We start from the raw sequence: 19,628 nt of genomic DNA on the forward strand, positions 1-19,628 counted from the left end.
TAGGCATTCTACTCTAAGTACTAAACTGATTACCAACTGAAAGCTACTGAGGTTTCTGAGCAGAGAGCATTACATGCAGAGCTCTGCCTTAAGCAGTGTGTAGAGTGGATCTGAGCAGTGGTGCATGACATTGACTGCATACTGGGATCAGCTGGGGAGGTTTTTTTTTTTTTTTTTTTCTTGTTTCCTCCTGAGATGGAGTCTTGCTCTGTCACACAGGCTGTAGTGCCGTGGCACGACCTCGGCTCACCACAACCTGTGCCTCCCGGGTTCAAGCAATTCTCTGCCTCAGCCTCCTGAGTAGCTGGCACTACAGGTGTGCGCCACCACACCTGGCTAATTTTGTACTTTTAGTAGAGACAGGGTTTTGCCATATTGGCCAGGCTGGTCTCAAACTCCTGACCTCAGGTGATCTGTCCACCTCAGCCTCCCCAAGTGCTGGGATTACAGGTGTGAGCCACCGTGCCTGGCCTGGGAAGGTTTAAATACAGTTGCCTAGATCTTGTTCCCAGAGATTTTGGTTATACTGGCTTGGGGTTTAGCCTGGGCACCAGGATTTTCAACCCCCTCCCACCCACCCTGGCATTTTTAATGTGCAGCCAAGGTTGAGAACTATGGAATTAAAAGAGTCAGAGGTAGATGGAACAAACAGGTTACTAGAGTAGGTTATAAAAAAGACCTGAATTAAGATGATAGCAAGAAGAGGGGAAAAAAATAGGTAAAAAAGGAATTGAAGGTAAAATCGATATTCTACAATACTTAGCAACTATTTAGAAGTGTCACCATTAACAGAATACAAAAGCCAGGACACCAAATCACTTCACTTCCTAGATCTGAGCTCCAGTCTTGGTTTGGCTACCAGCTGCCACAGCTGAGTGACTTCCTTAGCCCCTGGGGTCTTAGACTTCGCATCTTCATGACTGGAAGCCCTTGAGCTCTAACAGTCTATGGCTCCACGGAAGAGGTAAGATGTGTTTGATTTTGGCCACGTCAGTGCTTACAGCAGTTGCCAGTTTTTCCCTGGCAGTGAACCTGAAGGATGAAATAAGTTGTTGTCCTGTAACCATGAACATGGTATTAGTAATCCTAGAAGAAAAAATAGGGCATACACAGAAAAGCCGCAGCCAAGTGATCGCAGACGAAGAAGTAATTTTTTCAGACCAGAATATGTGTTAGAACGAAGCTCTAAACATGTAGAGACTGCTAATGTGTTTACAGAATTTATAGAGCCAGCAACTGGTTAGTTCTTAGGAAAACCAGTAATTTCCTTTAGTTACTGGTCTTTTAAGAAGAAAACAAGCTACTAGAAATCAGGAAAGCCCAAATCAACTTCTATGGTAAAAAAGCCAAATCATGTAGGTTTTAGTTTTGTTTTGAGACTTGTTCTGTTGCCCAGGCTGGAGTGCAGTGGTGCCTGCAGCCTCAAACACCTACAGGTTCAAGTGATCCTCCTGCCTCAGCCTCCCGAGTAGCTGGGACTACAGGCATGCACCTGGCTAATTTAAAAAAATTTTTTTTTTTTTTTTTTGAGATGGAGTCTCACTCTGTCACCCAGGCTGGAGTGCAGTGGCACGATCTTGGCTCACTGCAACCTCCGCCTCCCGGGTTCAAATGATTCTTCTGCCTCAGCCTCCTGAGTAGCTGGGACTACAGGCGCATGCCACCACGCCCGGCTAATTTTTTGTATTTTTAGTAGAGATGGGGTTTCACCATAGCCAGGATGCTCTCGATCTCCTAACCTCGTGATCTGCCCACCTCGGCCTCCCAAAGTGCTGGGATTACAGGCGTGAGCCACCGCGCCTGGCCAATTTTTAAATTTTTTATAGAGATGGGGTCTTGCCTTGTTGCCTAGGCTGGTGTCAAACTCCTGGCCTCAAGTGATCCTCTCACCTCAGAGTGCTGGGATTATGGGCGTGAGCCACTACACACAGACTGTTTTAGTTTTTTAATACCACATACCAATACTATCTGGAAGGTTTTATCGTTAACACTGATGTGATTCTCTCGTAGGCATCTGGTGACATTACCTTGTTTATGATGTATAAGCTTTTTCTACAGTACCAGCAAGTGTGGTAAGATATGCTGATTGGGTGTTTTCGCTGATGCTTTTACTATAAAAAGCACTGAGAAAGCAAAATTTGAAAAAAATATTTGCATTGAGTGACTACATCCTTCCTTCCAAACATGTCATGTGTGCAATTTTAATATGCAAAATATCAAACTCTTCCCCGGGCACTCCCCAGTCCCCTTAATGTGTATGTGGAAAAGAAAAGAGAAACACAGCAGGAAGAACAGTTGCCTGCAGATTTAGTGACAAATAAAAATTCTGTTTGCTCAGGTGCTGTTTTTTAAGAGTAGGAAAACCACCTGTGGATAAATCGGGTTGTAACTCTGTGAAACCCATCCATAAACTAAACCGCCAAGGTGAGCAGTATATGAGTTTACCAAACAAAACTGGGTAACTCTAAGGCACCAACTAGTCACCACGATAGCATAAGGCCTGTGCAGGTGGTGCAGGGGCTGGTGATGGCATTTGGAAACGTGGCTACAGCTGACATTTGGGTCTAGTGACTTATCAAATAAGAGAAGCAGAAGAAAGGAAAGATTTGGTTTTTCAAAAAAGATATTTGAAAATTAATAAAGTTTCACCAGAGAAAGTAAAACACTTCCATTTTGTTTCCGAAGCTTTCAAAATCCAATTAACGTGAGGTTTTTGTGCTTAAAGAGAATGTGTACACATACATACATGGGAGGACGCTGTCATCCCCTGGGACTTCTCCAGAAATCCCCAAAACTCTTCTTAAATCCTCTGAACCAACTGTTGTCAGGAAACCCCTTAAGAGAGATGTTAAAAATAAAGGAATTCCAAAGAGAGGGAGTTTCTGTCAAGTGCTGGCTGGAGTAAACTCCAAGACAACCCACCACACCAAGTTAAAAAGGAAAAGGTGGTTTCCCAAGAATGCCTGTCCTGGTCCAGTGTTCACAAATGGAAAAGTTCAAAGACCATCTCATCAGCAAACAAAACTCACCTACCAAAGGGAAAGGATTACAGACGTCTTAGAACTACTTCACTAAGTAGGTATGTTGTTGACAATAACAAAGACATGACACAGAGATGATTGTTTATCATCAGTGCCCAAGTGAGTTAGTTATCTGCTCTGTGGGAAGCCTGTTTGGTATCATAGCTACTAACTTCTCAGCATTACCAGTGGCAATAACACTATGTATGATGTAATAAAATGAATACTGGTCTTAGACTTGTTCAGTTCCCTGCTGTGCCATTTACCAGATGTTTAATTTTGGCGAGGTTTGAGCATCAGTTTCTTACTTGCAGAATAAACACCATAATATCTACCACAAAGAGGAGTTGTGAGATTAGAGATAATGTATGAAAGAATCCTTTGTAAACTAAAAACACATTTTCATTAAGTGGAGATACTGCACATTCTTACGTTATTTTTGGAACTTGTTTTTACCTGAATTAACCTTAGTCCCATAAATCTTTTGACACATTTTTTTGCTAAGAATCTCTTGTTTTACAGTGTATTCCACAAAAGAGCCTAACCTTGCTGTTTTATGAGAAGGCAACTTATAAATACATATTTGGCTAACTTCTGGCCCATGTGCCACAAGACAGAAACATCAGTCTACTTTTGAAATGAGTCCTGTCCAGAGTCACTTCCTGCTTGGACTCCATTCTGTGTTCCCTTTTCTGAGGCTGCAATGTGCCTTTGGAGAACACTGCTGTCTGGTGAGCGTGAGTAGGTGCCTCATGACTGGGATTTCCCAGCAAAGCACACATAAAACCATGGCTTGGGGTACAGTAATCTTTTTTCTTCCTTTTGCTTGCTTTTTTTAACCAGCATTTTTCTTTCTTTTTTTTTTTTTGAGATGGAGTCTCACTCTGTCGCCCAGGCTGGAATGCAGTGGCGCGATCTCGGCTCACTGCAAGCTCTGCCTCCTGGGTTCAAGTGATTCTCCTTCCTTGGCCTCCCGAGTGGCTGGGACTACAGGCATGCACCACCACGCCTGGCTAATTTTTGTATTTTTAGTAAAGACGGGGTTTCACCATATTGGTCAGGCTGGTCTTGAACTCCTGACCTCGTGATCCAACCACCTCGGCCTCCCAAAGTGCTGGGATTACAGACACGAGCCACCGCGCCCGGCCTTAACCAGCATTTTTCAATCTCTTGTAGATTACTGACAGATACTATGTAGAAGAGGTCCATTTCCCCTTTCCCCCACTATATATGAAGGCAGAGATAGCCACTACTCCTTTGTTTGTGTAGGTGAAAGTAAGTTAGTTTCTTCTGAAATATATTCAGAGTGAAACACAGTCCGAAGAGGCCAGCCTCCTCTCACCCAGTCACCTTAAGGTTTAAGTAGGACTCAACCGGTAACTTAGTATCCTGGGGTTCATAACAAGTACTTAACAATTTGAAGATTTTTACAAATAGAGCAACCAAAACTTTTTCATAGACTTCTCCAGGGAAAGGCTTTTTCCTTTTATCCTGATAATCTGAGCCTAGGTAAAGGAATCTTTACCAAGCTAGCTGGATTTCAGCACACTCAGTTCATCTTACTGTCCTTCACTCATGTTTACTAACAAGTATCTGAGAAGTAATGTTCGCAGTTGTATAGGTGGTGGCAGCCACTGCCTCATTTTTCTAATCCCCAGCATAACATCTACACGGCTCAAATGTTCCTCACTCATGCCTTAATGTACTAAAGGAGGTCTTACAAATTTTTGTCAAAACTGGGCACATGTATTATGCTCTTTGATTTTGGGCTGGCAAGTAAGTCTCATTGGGAGAGAGGACCTATTTACAGCATACCTTTCACTTCTTACCTCAGCCTCCAAAGTTTGAGAGGATGGAAGCCTTGTAATAATGAGGGCGGGTGTTCCTACCGAGTGCCCCAACATCTCCATTCATAGCCCTAGCAAGTTGCCAAAGTAGCCTGGCCCAGCCACCCAGAATGTCAGCCTCCCCTGGGAAGAATCATGCTGCCAATGGCTGTGCTAGATAGTGGGTAAAAGATGACCTTTCCTCTCTCCAATCAGAAACCCACCAAAAGAAAGGGCCGTGCTTTCTGTATCACAGTGGAATCACTGAATTTTATGGAGGACATGACTGACCTTTGTAAACGTGAAGACAGAATAGAGGCAAAATCTCTGAAAGACCAAAAGTTACTATAATTTTAGACCAAAGAGCTAATGTTGAATTTCATGGCACGGTGATGAATATCTTACTGCTTTGCAACATAACAAATTAAATACTACTAAGATGAAAATCTATTAACAAGATGTTCCAATACCAGTTAATGTGTCTCACTTATTTCAAGTAACATTCAGTACAGCCACAAGCCATGTGGCCAGGTTCTGGAGGAGGCTGTGAGGATGTCTGCTTTGTCAGTCGAGGGAACATCTTTGAAGCTTCCTAAGCCTTTCATTCACATTAAGGGGAACTCAGTCCCTCAATCCAGAGAAAGAAGGAACTATGTGGGTCTACTGCACTCCACTGACTTCCTGACATTTCGAGGCAATGGCCGAGGTTCTAAAGCCTCTCTCAGAACAGCAGAGTCTCATTAAACTTCTAGAACTGGAGAATTTCTTACGCTTGAAGGCCCTTGATGCTTCCTATGCCTTTTAAGGGGCTCTGAGGACCACCAAAGTCCAGTCCTATAATCAAGACTTAGAAACTGTTCACTTTGCCAGTGGCCAAAATATATGGAAATAATCATGATGCTACCTCAAATGCCTACGGCCTACCACAAGACACAAAGATCTTAAATAGGATCTTAGCTAATCCTCACAACCACCCTGGGAGAAAGGTGATCTTCTCAATTTTACGGATAAGGAAACAGTCTTAGCAAGGTGAAATGACCAGCCCCAACATCTCACTCAGCCAGGATCAAATGCAGACCTGTGATCTCTTATCTGAATGCCTTCCTATCTATTCCTTTATGCAATCTTCCCATCAGCTGTGCCGCGGGACATCAGTTCTGTGGGACTATGCAGTGATGTGTCAAAGGGAGTTTGTAAAACCTACCTGCTGACAGGCAAACAGGACAGGACCAGTGGCTAACCCGAGCTTCAGATCAGCTGATGTTGGTTTGCCCATCTGGTCAGAACATGAGGTGAAGTCCAACACATCATCTATTAGCTGGCAACAGGAAAAATGGGATGTAAGGAGCACCGCCATGCCAACATTGCTGCCATTGTTCTTACTATTTTGATGATTACACACTAGGGGAGAATGCTGACTGTATCACTACGCCACCATTCTTACAAATAAACAGCATACTAACCTGGAAAGCTATTCCTACATTTTTTCCGTACTGATAGGCGATCTCATGCACCACTGGGTCGGGACATCCTAGAACAGAGACCTGAAACAGAAAGAGCATTCTGAGATAAGCTGCTTCCAGGCAGCAACAAAGCAGCTGACCCCTGGCTGAAGGAATTCCTTAAAATAGGAGGCAGCAGGGCTAGATTATACACAATCAGGAGATGCTGACATCAGAGGGACACCAAGCATGTACAAAACCGCATTTCCAATCACAGAAGTTCAGTCTCAGATTGTGTTGTTAAATTCTAAGAAAATTCTCCTTCTCCAACCCCTGCTTTCAGACAGGATAAGCAGCCTTTCCCACTGCTTAGGAAAAACTGAGCTACAACTGGACTAGTTCTGCTGGTAACATGCTAAGTAAACCTTCCTGACATGCAAAAGAAACAGACCCCCATCTGTGAAATACTGACTTCTAGCACTCGGCAAGCTAGCCCCATTACTGTTGGCTTTAATCATCTCTATCAATGTATCCCTCATTTCAGGAAGAGATACTAATGTAATCACACACAATTTCCCCATCTGTAGTCCTTTCTTTTCATCATCTTTGGGAATTTCACCTGTTTCTGAAAGCAGTTATTTCTTGGTATGTCCATAAAAATTGTCTCAAGCCTCCTGCTTCAGACACAGATATCACTCTTTTATTATCAGAAGGAACTTCACTGGTCCCACTGTTTCCACATTTCTTTCAAAAGAAGTAACTGTATAAAAACCCTTTCCCCTCCTTTCAAGGGGGGAGAAATAAGACTTCTGAAAGTCTTTTCAAAACTCCAAAAAGCTAGCTGGCACCGGCCACTGAAGTGCATTTCCCAGTGCCCTGCTAAGCATGTTAAGCAGGCCCAGCCACATTTTCAGAAAACAAAGCCTGGGTAAAACCAACAAGGGGGAGGGGAGAGACGGTCTGTGTTCTGCTGGAGAGGAACTGTCTCTGTTGACTCTCCATGGGAAAGCCAGCTGGAGCGCTGTGCAGTTGCCTTTCTGTAAGGCTCGCAGATGCTAGGAAACCCTGTCCCCTGACCTTCGGTCCTGCCTCTGTGGCTCTCTAGTCAGGGAGTGAACTTTGCTCAGGCGTCAGTGTGGTGCAGCGCCGTGGGCTCTGCCATGAGACTGTGGGGCTGCATATGTGCCCTCTACAAGTACCAGGTGACCTCGGCATGTTACTGAATCTCTCTCGCTCATCTGTACAATGTAGAAATCACAAGCACTTACCTTGTAGGGTTGCTGTGAGAAACAGACGTGATGCTGCATTTAAGCCCTCAGTATACTGCCTAGCGCCTGGTTAGAACTCAGTATGTGTTTGCTATTATCTCTTTTTAGAAATAGGGTCTCACTCTGTTGCCCAGGCTGGGGTACAGTGGTGCGATCATTAGCTCACTGCAACCTTGAACTCCTGGGCTCAAGGCTTCCTTTCGCCTCAGGCTCCTGAGTAGCTGGGACTACAGGCATGCGCAACCACACCCAGCTAATTTTTAATTTTTTCGTAGAGATGGCATCTCACCATGTTGTCTAGGCTGGCCTCAAACTCCTGGGCTCGTGATCCTCCCACCTCCGCCTCCCAAAGCGTTGAGATTACCAGGTGTGAGCCACCACACCTGGCTGTTTGCCATTATTACGAATAATCCTCCTCCTCCTCCTCATCCACTGGAACCAGAAATAGGAGCCTTGGCAGTGTCCACGCACCTCTGCCAACTAAAGCCAGGTCGCATAATGTTCTCAGCCTGAGAACGCTTTTTGACAACTTAGTGAGGTCTGTTGACTATGTAGTGCTTGGCCATTAAGTACATGGTAAAATTGCATGCACCATAAAGGGTCAGGTGGCCACTGAGTTGAGTGAACAGTAAGCTCATAACTGCTTTCAACAGCAAACACCTTCCCACGAGCAGGCACTGACCCCTGGGCTGTCAGGGAGGGTTCCTTTTTTCAACTAAAGAGTCTGGGAGACCACATGGGGGACAATTCAGAAACTTTTGAGAGACGCTAAGATCAGCTTGGCTCAAAGGAGAGCATGGCAAGATTTGGGCAGCCTGGGATGTGCCGGGCTCAGGACAGAATGATACTGGGAATCAAGATATCCCTAGGTAGAAATAACTGATAGTGAAGCAGTCTCCTGTAGTGAGATTAATGCTGTTTCCTCAACATAGAGCCACAGAGAATATAAACTTTCTTCCTGAAAAGGGAAAGATTTTCTAAAAATCTATTTCTTTTTTTGGAGACGGAATCTCTCTGTCACCCAGGCTAGAGTGCAGTGGCACGATCTGGGCGCACTGTAATCTCCACCTCCTAAGTTCAAGCGATTCTCCTGCCTCAACCTCTGTGTGCCACCACGCCCAGCTAATTTTTGTATTTTTAGTAGAGATGGGGTTTCAGGCTGGTCTTGAACTCCTGACCTCAGGTGATCCGCCTGCCTCGGCTTCCCAAAGTGCTGGGATTACAGGCGTGAGCCACCGCACCCAGCCTAAAAATCTATTAGTGAACATTTTAATGGATGAAAATGTGTGGAGCACATATGATGAGCACTTTGTATGATTTCAGTTAAACCTCACAGTATCCCACAAATATGGATTATGTGGTTGGTGATGATAAAAGCCAAAAATTCCTGAGTGTCCACTATGTGCTAGGCACTGTTCTGAGAGTTCTCACATTTTAAGTCACTTATGAGGTTCGAGAAACTGAGGCACAGACGGTACCAGGCATTACATGGCTCCAACACGCTGGAACCTGAATTTCATCCCAGACGGTCTGGCTCCAGACACTGTTCTCTTTATCACTTTGCTGTGCGGCTTCTATGCTGGGCAACAAAATAGAACCTCCAAGAGGTCAAGGAATGTGTCCAAGTAAGCACAAAGCTGCAGTCTGTCTGCACTGTCCCCCCTGTGCCCACACATGCTGACACAGAGCTTATTTAGTGGGCAGCTTCTGCCTGACACATGACGAAGGGACATTACTACTCAGATTTCAACTATCTGAGATTTCCCTGGGGTAGAATAAAGACCATGCCAGAGAGTCCTGTTTCCCCATCCCAGGTCAGGAATGCCTGGATCTGTGGCAGGAAAACAGAAAACAACTGCCACAAATTAGACGCAACATAGCACAACATAGAAGAAGGCAAAGAGGTGCACAGACTTGTACTCAGCGTCAGAGAGATGCCTCACATCTTTCCGGAAATGGGTGGAGCATGAAGAATGATTAAATCAAAGAAACTGGAGCTTGGCTGACTGTTTTGTTTGAAGCAGATGCTGCAGCCAGGCTGTGTTGTGCATATGCACTTCTTTCTGGGGAAGGTTCACACCTTGCATCACATCCTTATAAGCCGTGTCTCAATGAGATTGGGAAGGGCTGGGCGCAGTGGCTTACGCCTATAATCCCAGCTACTTGGGAGGCTGAGGCAGGAGAACTGCTTGAACCCGGGAGGTGGAGGTTGCAGTGAGCCAAGATCGTGTCACTGCACTCCAGCCTGGGTGACAGAGTGAGACTCTGATAAATAAACAAATAAATAAATGGCCCTTAAGCATCTGAAAAATGTTCCACCTCCCTCAGAAAGGAGAGATGTAAATTAAAACTCCACTGCAATACATTCTCCTCTACTGGACTGGCAAAAACTCAAAGAGTGTAATGGCACATTTAGTTAGTAAGGCTGTGGGAAAAGAGGTTCTGAAAAGCTGCTGGTGGAAACACATACTGGTACAGACCCAACAGAGGGAAATTTGGTGGTGCCTAACAAAACCACATGTGCAATTACCCCTAAATTCACCCTGCAGGCACTCCTCTCACAACACAAAAATAGGTTTATGCAAGGTCAGCCCTTGCAGTAGTGTTTGTAATTGTAAAACTGGAAACCTAAATGCCCACGTATAGAAGATTGGTTGAATAAACCATGCTATGTCCACACAATGGGATCTGATACAGAGGCTTTTAAAAAAATTTTTAAATTATTTATTTATTAATTTTTTTGAGATGGAGTCTCACTCTGTCACCCACGCTGGAGTGCAGTGACGTCATCTCGGCTCACTGCCACCTCCACCTCCTGGGTTCAAGCTATTCTTGTGCCTCAGCCTCCCAAGTAGCTGGGATTACAGGCACACACCACCATACCTGGCTAATTTTTGTACTTTTAATAGAGACGGGGTTCCGCCATGTTGGCCGGGCTGGTCTTGAACTCTGGTCTCAGGTGATCCACCTGCTTTGGCCTCCCAAAGCACTGGGATTACAGGTGTGCGCCACCACGCCCAGCTAATTTTTGTATTTTTAGTGGAGAAGGGGTTTCACCATGTTGGCCAGCCTGGGCTCAAACTCCTGACCTTGTGATTCAGCCACCTCAGCCTCCCAAAGTGCTGGGATTACAAGCGTGAGTCACCATGCCCAGCCCTGATACAGTGGTTTTAAAAATGAGGAAGATCCTACAAACCAATGTGGAATCATTTTCCTAACTGTTAACTGAAGAAATGCAAAAGGAAAGCAGAGTAGTCTAGGGTACTACTTCTTGCTGTAAGGAAGAAGGGAAGATAGCATACTTGTGTCTGCTTGTTTGTGCAAAATGAAACCCAGGAAGGAGGAACCAGAAATGAACGAGACTGCTTACCTACAAGGGGGTAGGGGAAGAGAACAGGGCAAAAGGGAGTTACTGTATTGCATAGTTCTGACTTTTGGAACTAAATTAATGTTTTTTTTATTTTTTTTATTTTTTAGACAGGGTCTCACTCTGTTGCCAGGCTGGAGTGCAGTGGTGTGATCACGGCTCACTGCAGCCTCGACCTCCCAGGGCTCAGGTGATCCTCCCACCTCAGCCTCCCAGGTAGCTGGGACTACAGGTGTGCACTACCACGCCCAGCTAATTTTTGTATTCCTTGTAGACAGAGGTTTCGCCATGTTGCCCAGGCTGGTCTCAAACTCCTGGGCTCAAGCAATCCGTCTGCCTTGGCCTCCCAAAGTGCTAGGATTACAGGCATGAGACACTGTGCCCAGCCATGTTGTTTCAAACATTCAAAACAACAGCAACAATAACAAAATGCTCAAAACCAAAACACGAAATCAGCAAGAATGAGAGGGAATCCCTAAAGTGGAATAAAAATGAACCCAACTAGGCTAGGTGCGGTGGCTCACACCTGTAATCCCAGCACTTTGGGAGGCCGAGGCGGGCGGATCACAAGGTCAGGATATCGAGACCATCCTGGCTAACACAGCGAAACCCCATCTCTACTAAAAATACAAAAAATTAGCCAGGCGTGGTGGCGGGTGCCTGTAGTCCCAGCTACTCGGGAGGCTGAGGCAGGAGAATGGCGTGAACCCGGGAGGCGGAGCTTGCAGTGAGCCAAGATGGCGCCACTGCACTCCAGCCTGGGCGAAAGAGCAAGACTCTGTCTCAAAAAAAAAAAAAAGAACCCAAATTTATGCTGGAGGTTGCAAATTTGTTTTGTGAAAAATCAGACCTTGGTAATGACCTTGAGCAGTAGGATAGAAATAACTCCACAAGCTTAGCATTCCAATAATGGAACACTAGGCATAAATGGGTTAATATATTCCAAATAATTACATAACCACACTGATACGTTGAGAAAGGTAACTTTTGAACAGTGCTTTGATTCTATTATCCTCAGGCCCAAGACAAAAGGAATGATAAACAAATACTGAACTCTAGCTACTGGGTTTGTTTTTCACAGAGATATGAGTCGTGAATTTGTAAACTCCTATGGTATATTCTCGGATTGTGCAAATAAATACACCGTGGAGAAGAGGAGCCAGGTCTCTCACTGTTTGGGAAGGGGGTTACAAATATGGAAAGATGGAATCCTGGAATAAACCACAAATCCTGTGGTGTTAGATGGATTTGGAATTATCTGTTTGATACCTCATGGTTTTGAGTAAGTATGGATGGGTACAGAAAGATATACACGTATCTACCTACATTACATATAATACACACATGTATTTCCTAGCTCTGTCCATTGAGTGGGTCTAGAAACAATGACACCCAGTACTCAAATTCTGGTTTCTTAACACCATTTTCCACCAAAAGGAACGTGGGCTCCTTGGAGAACAGTGAATAACAGGGCTGAATATCTCCTGCCAGAAATGGGGTGCTGAAAAAATGATGGAGGACAGAGCCAGGTTAAAGGGCCTCCCCTACTGGCCATAGGTTGGATAATTGAGTATTAAAATAAATAATGACAGTGTTATAATCTACAGAATAAAATAAGATGGCTAGGCGTGGTGACTCACGCCTGTAATCCCAGCACTTTGGGAGGCTGAGGTGGGCGATTACTTGAGGCCAGGAGTTTGAGACCAGCCTGGGCAACATGGCAAAACCCCGTCTCTACTAAAAACACAAAAAAGTCAGCCAGGTATGGTGGCAGCCGCATGTAATCCCAGCTACTCAGGAGGCTGAAGAGGGAGGATCATCTGAGCCCGGGAGGTGGAGGTTGCAGTGAGCTGAGATTGCGCCACTGCACTCCAGCATGGGTGACAGAATGATACCCCGTCACAAAAAAAAAAAACAAAAGATACAGAATAAAATAAGAATCCAAGAGCCCATACAGTTAAGAGCTTCCTTACAATGGAATACCAACTCTTCACCTCTTTTGAGAATGAAATAATAATAACAAAAAAAATAGAATACCAACTCTCTTGCAGAAGAGTGATATAGAAGAAATGATGAAAATAGAAAAACAGCCATTTGACAACCATCAGAATAATATTTACATAATCTGAAAATACTTTGCCCAAAATAGGTTAAAATAGTAATTTTAGATTGAAGAAATCTGGCAGACAGTATCTTTTTTTTTTTTTGAGATAGAGTTTCACTCTTGTTGCCCAGGCTGGAGTGCAATGGTGCCATCTCGGCTCACTGCAACCTCTGCCTCCCGGGTTCAAGCAATTCTCCTGTATCAGCCTCCAGAGTAGCTGGGATTACAGGCGCTTGCCACTATGCCCGGCTAATTTTTGAATTTTTAGTAGAGATGGGGTTTCACCACCATGTTGGCCAGGTCTGTCTCAAACTCTTGACCTCAGGTGATCTACCCGCCTTGGCCTCCCAAAGTGCTGAGATTACAGGTGCCCGCCACCATGCCCAGCTAATTTTTTATATTTTTAGTAGAGATGGGGTTTTACCATGTTGGCCAGGCTGGTCTTGAACTCTTGACCTCAGGTGATCCCCACCTTGGCCTCCCAAAGTGCTGGGATTACAGGCGTGAACCACTGTGACCGGCCCGACGGTATCCTAATCAAGTGATCCAGGCATGCATCACCGGTAACGCGACAGACAGACAGCACGCGCCTCCTGGTGTGAGGAGCTGAGGACAGCACCGCTCTTGTGGTATTCCTGCCAAACATTCATAACCTGGATCGAATCTTGAGAAGTATCAGAGAAGCCCGACTGAGAGGTTCAACAACATAACTGGCCTGCACTCTTCCAAATACCAAAGTAATGAGAGGCAAAGAAAGACTGTTCTAGATGACAAGAGACTACAGAGTCATGACAGCAAAATGCAACGTGAGATCCTGGACTGGATGCTGGAACAGAAAAATATGTTTTCCCTTTTGTTATAACAGTTCATAACTGGCAAGATCTGAATGAGGCCTATAGATAGATATGAACATTGTAAAAAAAAGAGGCCAGGTGTGGCATGTGGTGGTGTGCACCTGTAATCTCAGCTACTCGGGAGGCTGAGGTGGAAGAATCACTTGAACCTGGGAGGTGGAGGTTGCAGTGAGCTGACATCGTGCCACTGTGCTCCAGCCTGGGCAACACAGCGAGACTCCATCTCAAAAAAATGAATTAAAAAAAAAAAAAGAGTGTCACTCTGAGGCTTTGAAAATCAAGTAATAGGAAGAGAGCCCATTAATTCCAGGCCACAAGCAGCCCTGGAGAGAACAGAAATTCAGAAAAAAAAAAAAAGAGAGAGAGAGAAACAAGGCAGGATTACCATACCCAGCTCTGGGTTCAAGTCCCAACTCAGCTACTGTCTGGCTGAACAACAACGGGACAGGCCCCCTGACCTCTCAGGTCTCATTCTCACCAGATTTTCTGGGGAACAAGCCACAGTCTTCATTAGTAAGCTACAAAATGTATTTTACATGAGTACAAAATGTATTTTGCAAGCGAGTATGTAAATAAATAAGTCATCTTTTGATAATAACATGAATTGTTTTTTTTTTTTTTCTGAGAGAGTCTCGCTCTGTTGCCCAGGCTGGAATGCAGTGGAGTGATCATTGCAACCTCCACCTCCTGGATTCAAGTGGTTCTCCTGCCTCAGCTTCCCAAGTAGCTGGCATTACAGGCATGCACCACCATGCCCAGCTCATTTTTGTATTTTTAGTAGAGACGGGGTTTTGCCATGTTGGCCAGGCTGGTCTCGAAATCCTGGACTAAAGTGATCCACTCACCTTGGCCTCCTAAAGTGTTAGGATTACAGGTGTGAGCCACCGTGCCCGGCCTAAAATGGATTCTATTTTAATATCAGTCAATCACAAAACAATCCCCCTAGACAGCCCTCTCTTAGATTTTAATATTATTTTCACTAAAAAAAGGAAGGGAGATGAAGAAATGGTATCCTTAGTAGAATGCAGCTTGTAAGTTTCCCTCCAATTCTCAATACATTTTGCAATCCCATTAGTTCTTCTTCTGTAATAATTCTGCTCTTTCAGTTCTCCTCCTCCCCTCTTTTTGGTGTGTCTAATTTGCTTTGCGTGCATTTCTTTGGAGCTCGCATGGCTTTGCATTTTAAATACCAACGGTACATAAAAATAGCCATTTTGAATCCATAACACCTCTGGAATATTTCCACCCATAGGCACTTAAATATAGAAACTTTTATTCAAATAGCTCACACTATCATTTTGCTTTATTATTCTAAGAGCTCTGGAGTTTAGGAATAAATCACATGAAAAGGAGGTAGTGCTGGGACGATGCCAGCATGCCCCCTAGTGGGCAGCATGAAACATTTCATTTTTAATAAGGGTCCAGCCACGTTAACATGTTCACTGTTCGTTCAGCTGCTAATCTTTGAAGAATGAGGTGCATATCTTTATAAAAGAATTCCTGTGCATTATCTTTGGCTTCTTAAACAGAGAACAGTGACCACAAGGAAACCTCTCTATCATGACTCAGGTCCATTTCTTTGGACCCTTTGTGAGCTTCCTTCACTGAGTGAATTTCTGTGCTAGCTCCAATTTGGTGCCGCTCCACCCCATGCCTGCGGGATGTCCGCGTGGTGCAGACAGTAAGTCTTGGTGTTTCCAATTCCAATAGTCTCACTACTACTAATGCTTCTAAGACTTTATTTTTTTAATATTATTTTTAAGTAGAGATGGGGATCTTGCTGTGTTGCCTAGGTTGGTCTTGAACTTCTGGTCACAAGCAAACCTTCCGCCTCAGTCTCCCTAAATGCTGGGATTACAGGTGTGAGCCACCTGGCCTGACCATGCTAATGCTTCTAAGTTTGCAGTCTCAAACTTGTTAAATTATCAATGAGCCTCACTTAACACATCCTCTTAAGGATAAATATTAGTAAGTAATCTTAAGGCACCCCAATGTGTTAAGAGGATGGATCCTGACCTTTAGGGAGAGTTGGGCAATCCAGGGCATGACAATATATAAAGGATTACTGTAAAAGTGTTAGAACACCCATTTAAAATAGGCTATTCTCTTATTTAGCATCTCGTGTCTATACTTTCTTCCATCTCACTTAAAAAAAAACACCACATAATTTCTTGGAAATAAAAACATAATAGCCCTTTTAATAAAAAGACAAAAGTGGCCGAGACTGTGGCTGGCATGTTCTACATAATTCACATTCCTTAAAGTTTCTATTAGGTCTCTTTTGGAAGAAAAGATTGTCCTCATTCTTTTCTGGCTTGCAAATACACATTTCTTGACACTTTTCAAAACAGAGACACTAACAGCAAGAGATTTTTCACCTGAGAGGTCTGAGCAAAAGCTCTCTTTACCTGTTAATTATGTTAGGAGTCTATCATGACAGCAATTGACATGCGACCCTTACAGGTCTTCCTTGTTTTGTGGCTGTAATTACATGGGAATGTCATTTGTCCAGGTTTTGTCTCTGTGTATCTGTCAGGCTTAGAGATGGGCAGATAAACAATTCTATGGAGAGACTGTTTCTCATTCTTGGACTAATGATGAATACCACACATTTGTCTACGGATTAAAGGTATTACTCATTAAAAAAAAAATGTATACATGTGTATGCACAGTGGAGGGAAGGAGAAAGCAAGGGGAAAAACAGTTATGGCTTATACTCAATTTGTGGTCTGAAGAAATAGGACTTGTTTATAGTTCATGTAAAAATATTAGAAGGATTGGCCAGGTGCGATGGCTCATGCCTGTAATCCCAGCATTTTGCGGGGCCAAGGTGGGTGGATCACTTGAGGCCAGGAGTTTGAGACCAGCCCAGCCAACATGGCAAAACCCTATCCCTACGAAAAATACAAAAATTAGCCGGGCGTGATGGTGCACACCTGTGGTCCCAGCTACTAGGGAAGCTGAGGCAGGAGAATTGCCTGAACCTGGGAGGTGGAGGTTGTAGTGAGCCAAGATCACACCACTGCTTTGTAGCCTGGGCCACACAGCAAGATTCTGTCTCAAAAAAACCCACAAAAAACAAAAAACAAAAAAAAGTACATAGAATGCTAGTACAATCTAACAGATATCTTTTCCTGGATAAATATTGTATTAAAGAACAGAACACTTCATTTCTAAAAGGTGAAGTGTCAGAAAGTGTGTGTGACATCAATTATTAGAGAAATTATGATAAATTGTTCAAAATGATACAGTTTGGCAATCAGATTGGAGAAGGTGCGGGAAAGCTAATTTTGATTCAATTCTTGGGAAGAAAAGATGAAAAGTCAACGCCTGCATACCAAAAGAAGATGGCAAAAATGAAAACACAGCAGAAGTCCTCTATTGTTTGGGGATGTCATTCTTTTCCTCATTAACCTCTTGGGATTTTTGGATACTATTTTAAGATTCTTCACTGAAATATGTTCTAGGAAAATTAGCTCCCAAAAAAGAGCTATGAGGCTTTAACTTGAAGCAAGACAGAACGTACATACTGCTTTACAACTGTTGGCTATCAGGCTGGCGGTCTTCTTGAAGGTCTTCTCAAGGTAGTGTGCAAATCTTTCACTCTCATTTTCTTTTGACCCGAGCTGAAGAAATTCACCTATAAAGAAGGAAAGGAGTCATTTGAGAGGCTGTTTTATTGCCTGGCTAAACACCAGGATTGAATAACAAAGAACAAAAATCAGAATCAACGTACCACGCACCAAATCTTCAATAACTTGGGTTAAAATAGATATAACAGTTGTATTTCCAATTCGTGCCAGAGCTATAGATGCTGCAGAAAGAATTAAATCTCCAGCAAGAACAGCCTAGAAAAAGACAAGGGGGAAAAACGTTCAGAAAAATGCATCAGAGCAGTAGAGCCAACGATGAAACTGACTGGAAGGGAGCTTCGCGGATGTGGGGGCTCATCTGGGATGCAGGTTTTTTTACCTTCTTCTTCCTCAACAGGAGTCTGTAACAATCAGTTACAGATTTGGGACAGTGTTTGAACTGGACTGGCTCTCAGAGATGACCATGTCACTCTTCCCAGTTCGTAATAATCGGTTACAGATTTGGGACATGCTTGAACTGGATTGGCTCTCGGAGATGACCATGTCCATCTCCCCAGTTGACAGCTGAAGACATCAATGCCTGGAGAGGGAGAGCAGCTTCACCCACCAGCCCCACCAAAATGCAGCTGCCTTCAGTTTCACTACACTGGATGTTCACTCTTCCCTTGTGCCTTTCCACTTACTGTTCCTTCTGCTCAAAAAGTTCTGCCTCATTCTTCACTGGGTGGACTTATTTGCATAATTGGTTCAGATGCCACCTCTAAGAAGTTCCCCCCGATCCCTCCCTTTTGTGTGAGTACAACACCCATGCACGCTGCGACCATCATACCTTGCGTACCAGTCAGTGATGCTCTAGTCTCTATGCTCCCAGGGCAGTGGGGAGGGTGGGATGGAGTGGGAGCTCAGAGTAGGAATCGTCGCAGCTAGTACTGTGCACACCCCAGAGCATGGCACGATACATGTTATTTTCAATAAAAATTAAACCAAATAATTTTGGCTCCAAGTGAAATGCTTTTTGTACTATGTGACACTGCCCCTCATTCCTAGACAAAAAAAAAAGTTTTTCCATTGAACACTAAGCAATCAACATATTTCCAGTCTTCTTTTGACTGTGATGGATGTCTACACTGTATTAGCAACTAGTTATAAACTATTGTATGAATAGTTGAATTATATGCTATAATCAAATATACCCTAGATATCATATTAATTTGCATATTTAAAGATATATATTATATTCTTTTTTTTTTTTTGAGAGTCTTGCTCTGTTGCCCAGGCTTGAGTACAGTGGCACAATCTCGGCTCACTGCAGACTCTGCCTCCCGGGTTCAAGCGATCCTCCCACCTTAGTCTCGTGAGTAGCTGGGACTACAGGCATACACCACCATGCCCAGGTATTTTTGTATTTTTACTAGAGATGGGATTTCACCATATTGGCCAGGCTGGTCTCGAACTCCTGGCTCAAGTGATCCAACTGCCTCGACCTCCCAAAGTGCTAGGATTACAGGCATGAGCCACCACACCCGGCCGTAAGTGTTATATTCTGTAGTAATTAGTCATAAAGGCTAGAGTTTACAGAATTTTCTTCTTTATTTTATTTTTTATTAATTTTTTTTGCACACAAAACAATAAACATTTTCTAAAAATACATACAAACAAAAAGATGCATATCACACATCTTGGAAGCTTGCACATGGGAAGACGGGGAATAGAAATGGGGGGTGGGAATTAAAGAAAATAAATGAGAGAGGGACTTTGTATGGATCAATGATAATAACTCAATCCTCTATGTCTTTGACAAAGAAGAAGGAGAAGGAAAAGGAAGAAAAATAAAGTGGGATAAAGGATCAGAAAGGGAGGAAAATAGAAAAAATTAGAGTATGACTCCAGGGTAGACCTGCTTTGTTGTTGCTGGGTTGGTTGGTTGGTTTGTCTGTTGTATTTTTCATATGTTTCGCCACGTTGGCCAGGCTGGTCTCGAACTCCTAGCCTCAAGTGATCAACCCGCCTTGGCCTCCCAGAGTGCTGGGACTACAGGCATGAGCCACCACGTCCAGCCCCCACACTGCATCTGGCCTCTGTGGTAGACCTCCCAGACGGGGCAGCCGGGCAGAGGCGCTCCCCACATCCCAGACGGGGCGGCCGGGCAGAGGC

General features: G+C 44.0%; 1 protein-coding gene across 4 annotated transcripts in view; it reads right to left on the reverse strand.

Annotated features, from left to right (window-relative positions):
• The window catches only part of PDSS1 (decaprenyl diphosphate synthase subunit 1), a 55,487-nt gene that overhangs the window by 4,701 nt on the left and 31,158 nt on the right, over positions 1-19,628 (reverse strand). For all 4 annotated transcript variants that reach the window (XM_032144877.2, XM_058436609.1, XM_032144881.2 and 1 more), the window contains 4 exons: positions 17,618-17,729; positions 17,412-17,521; positions 6,310-6,390; positions 6,051-6,164 (listed from right to left, as the gene is read on the reverse strand). In XM_032144877.2, coding sequence (XP_032000768.1) covers positions 6,051-6,164; positions 6,310-6,390; positions 17,412-17,521; positions 17,618-17,729 — 417 coding nt within the window. The remainder of the gene's footprint in view (positions 1-6,050; positions 6,165-6,309; positions 6,391-17,411; positions 17,522-17,617; positions 17,730-19,628) is intronic.

This window comes from Hylobates moloch, unplaced genomic scaffold (genome assembly GCF_009828535.3).
Source record: "Hylobates moloch isolate HMO894 unplaced genomic scaffold, HMol_V3 SCAFFOLD_3, whole genome shotgun sequence".
NCBI lineage: Eukaryota > Metazoa > Chordata > Mammalia > Primates > Hylobatidae > Hylobates > Hylobates moloch.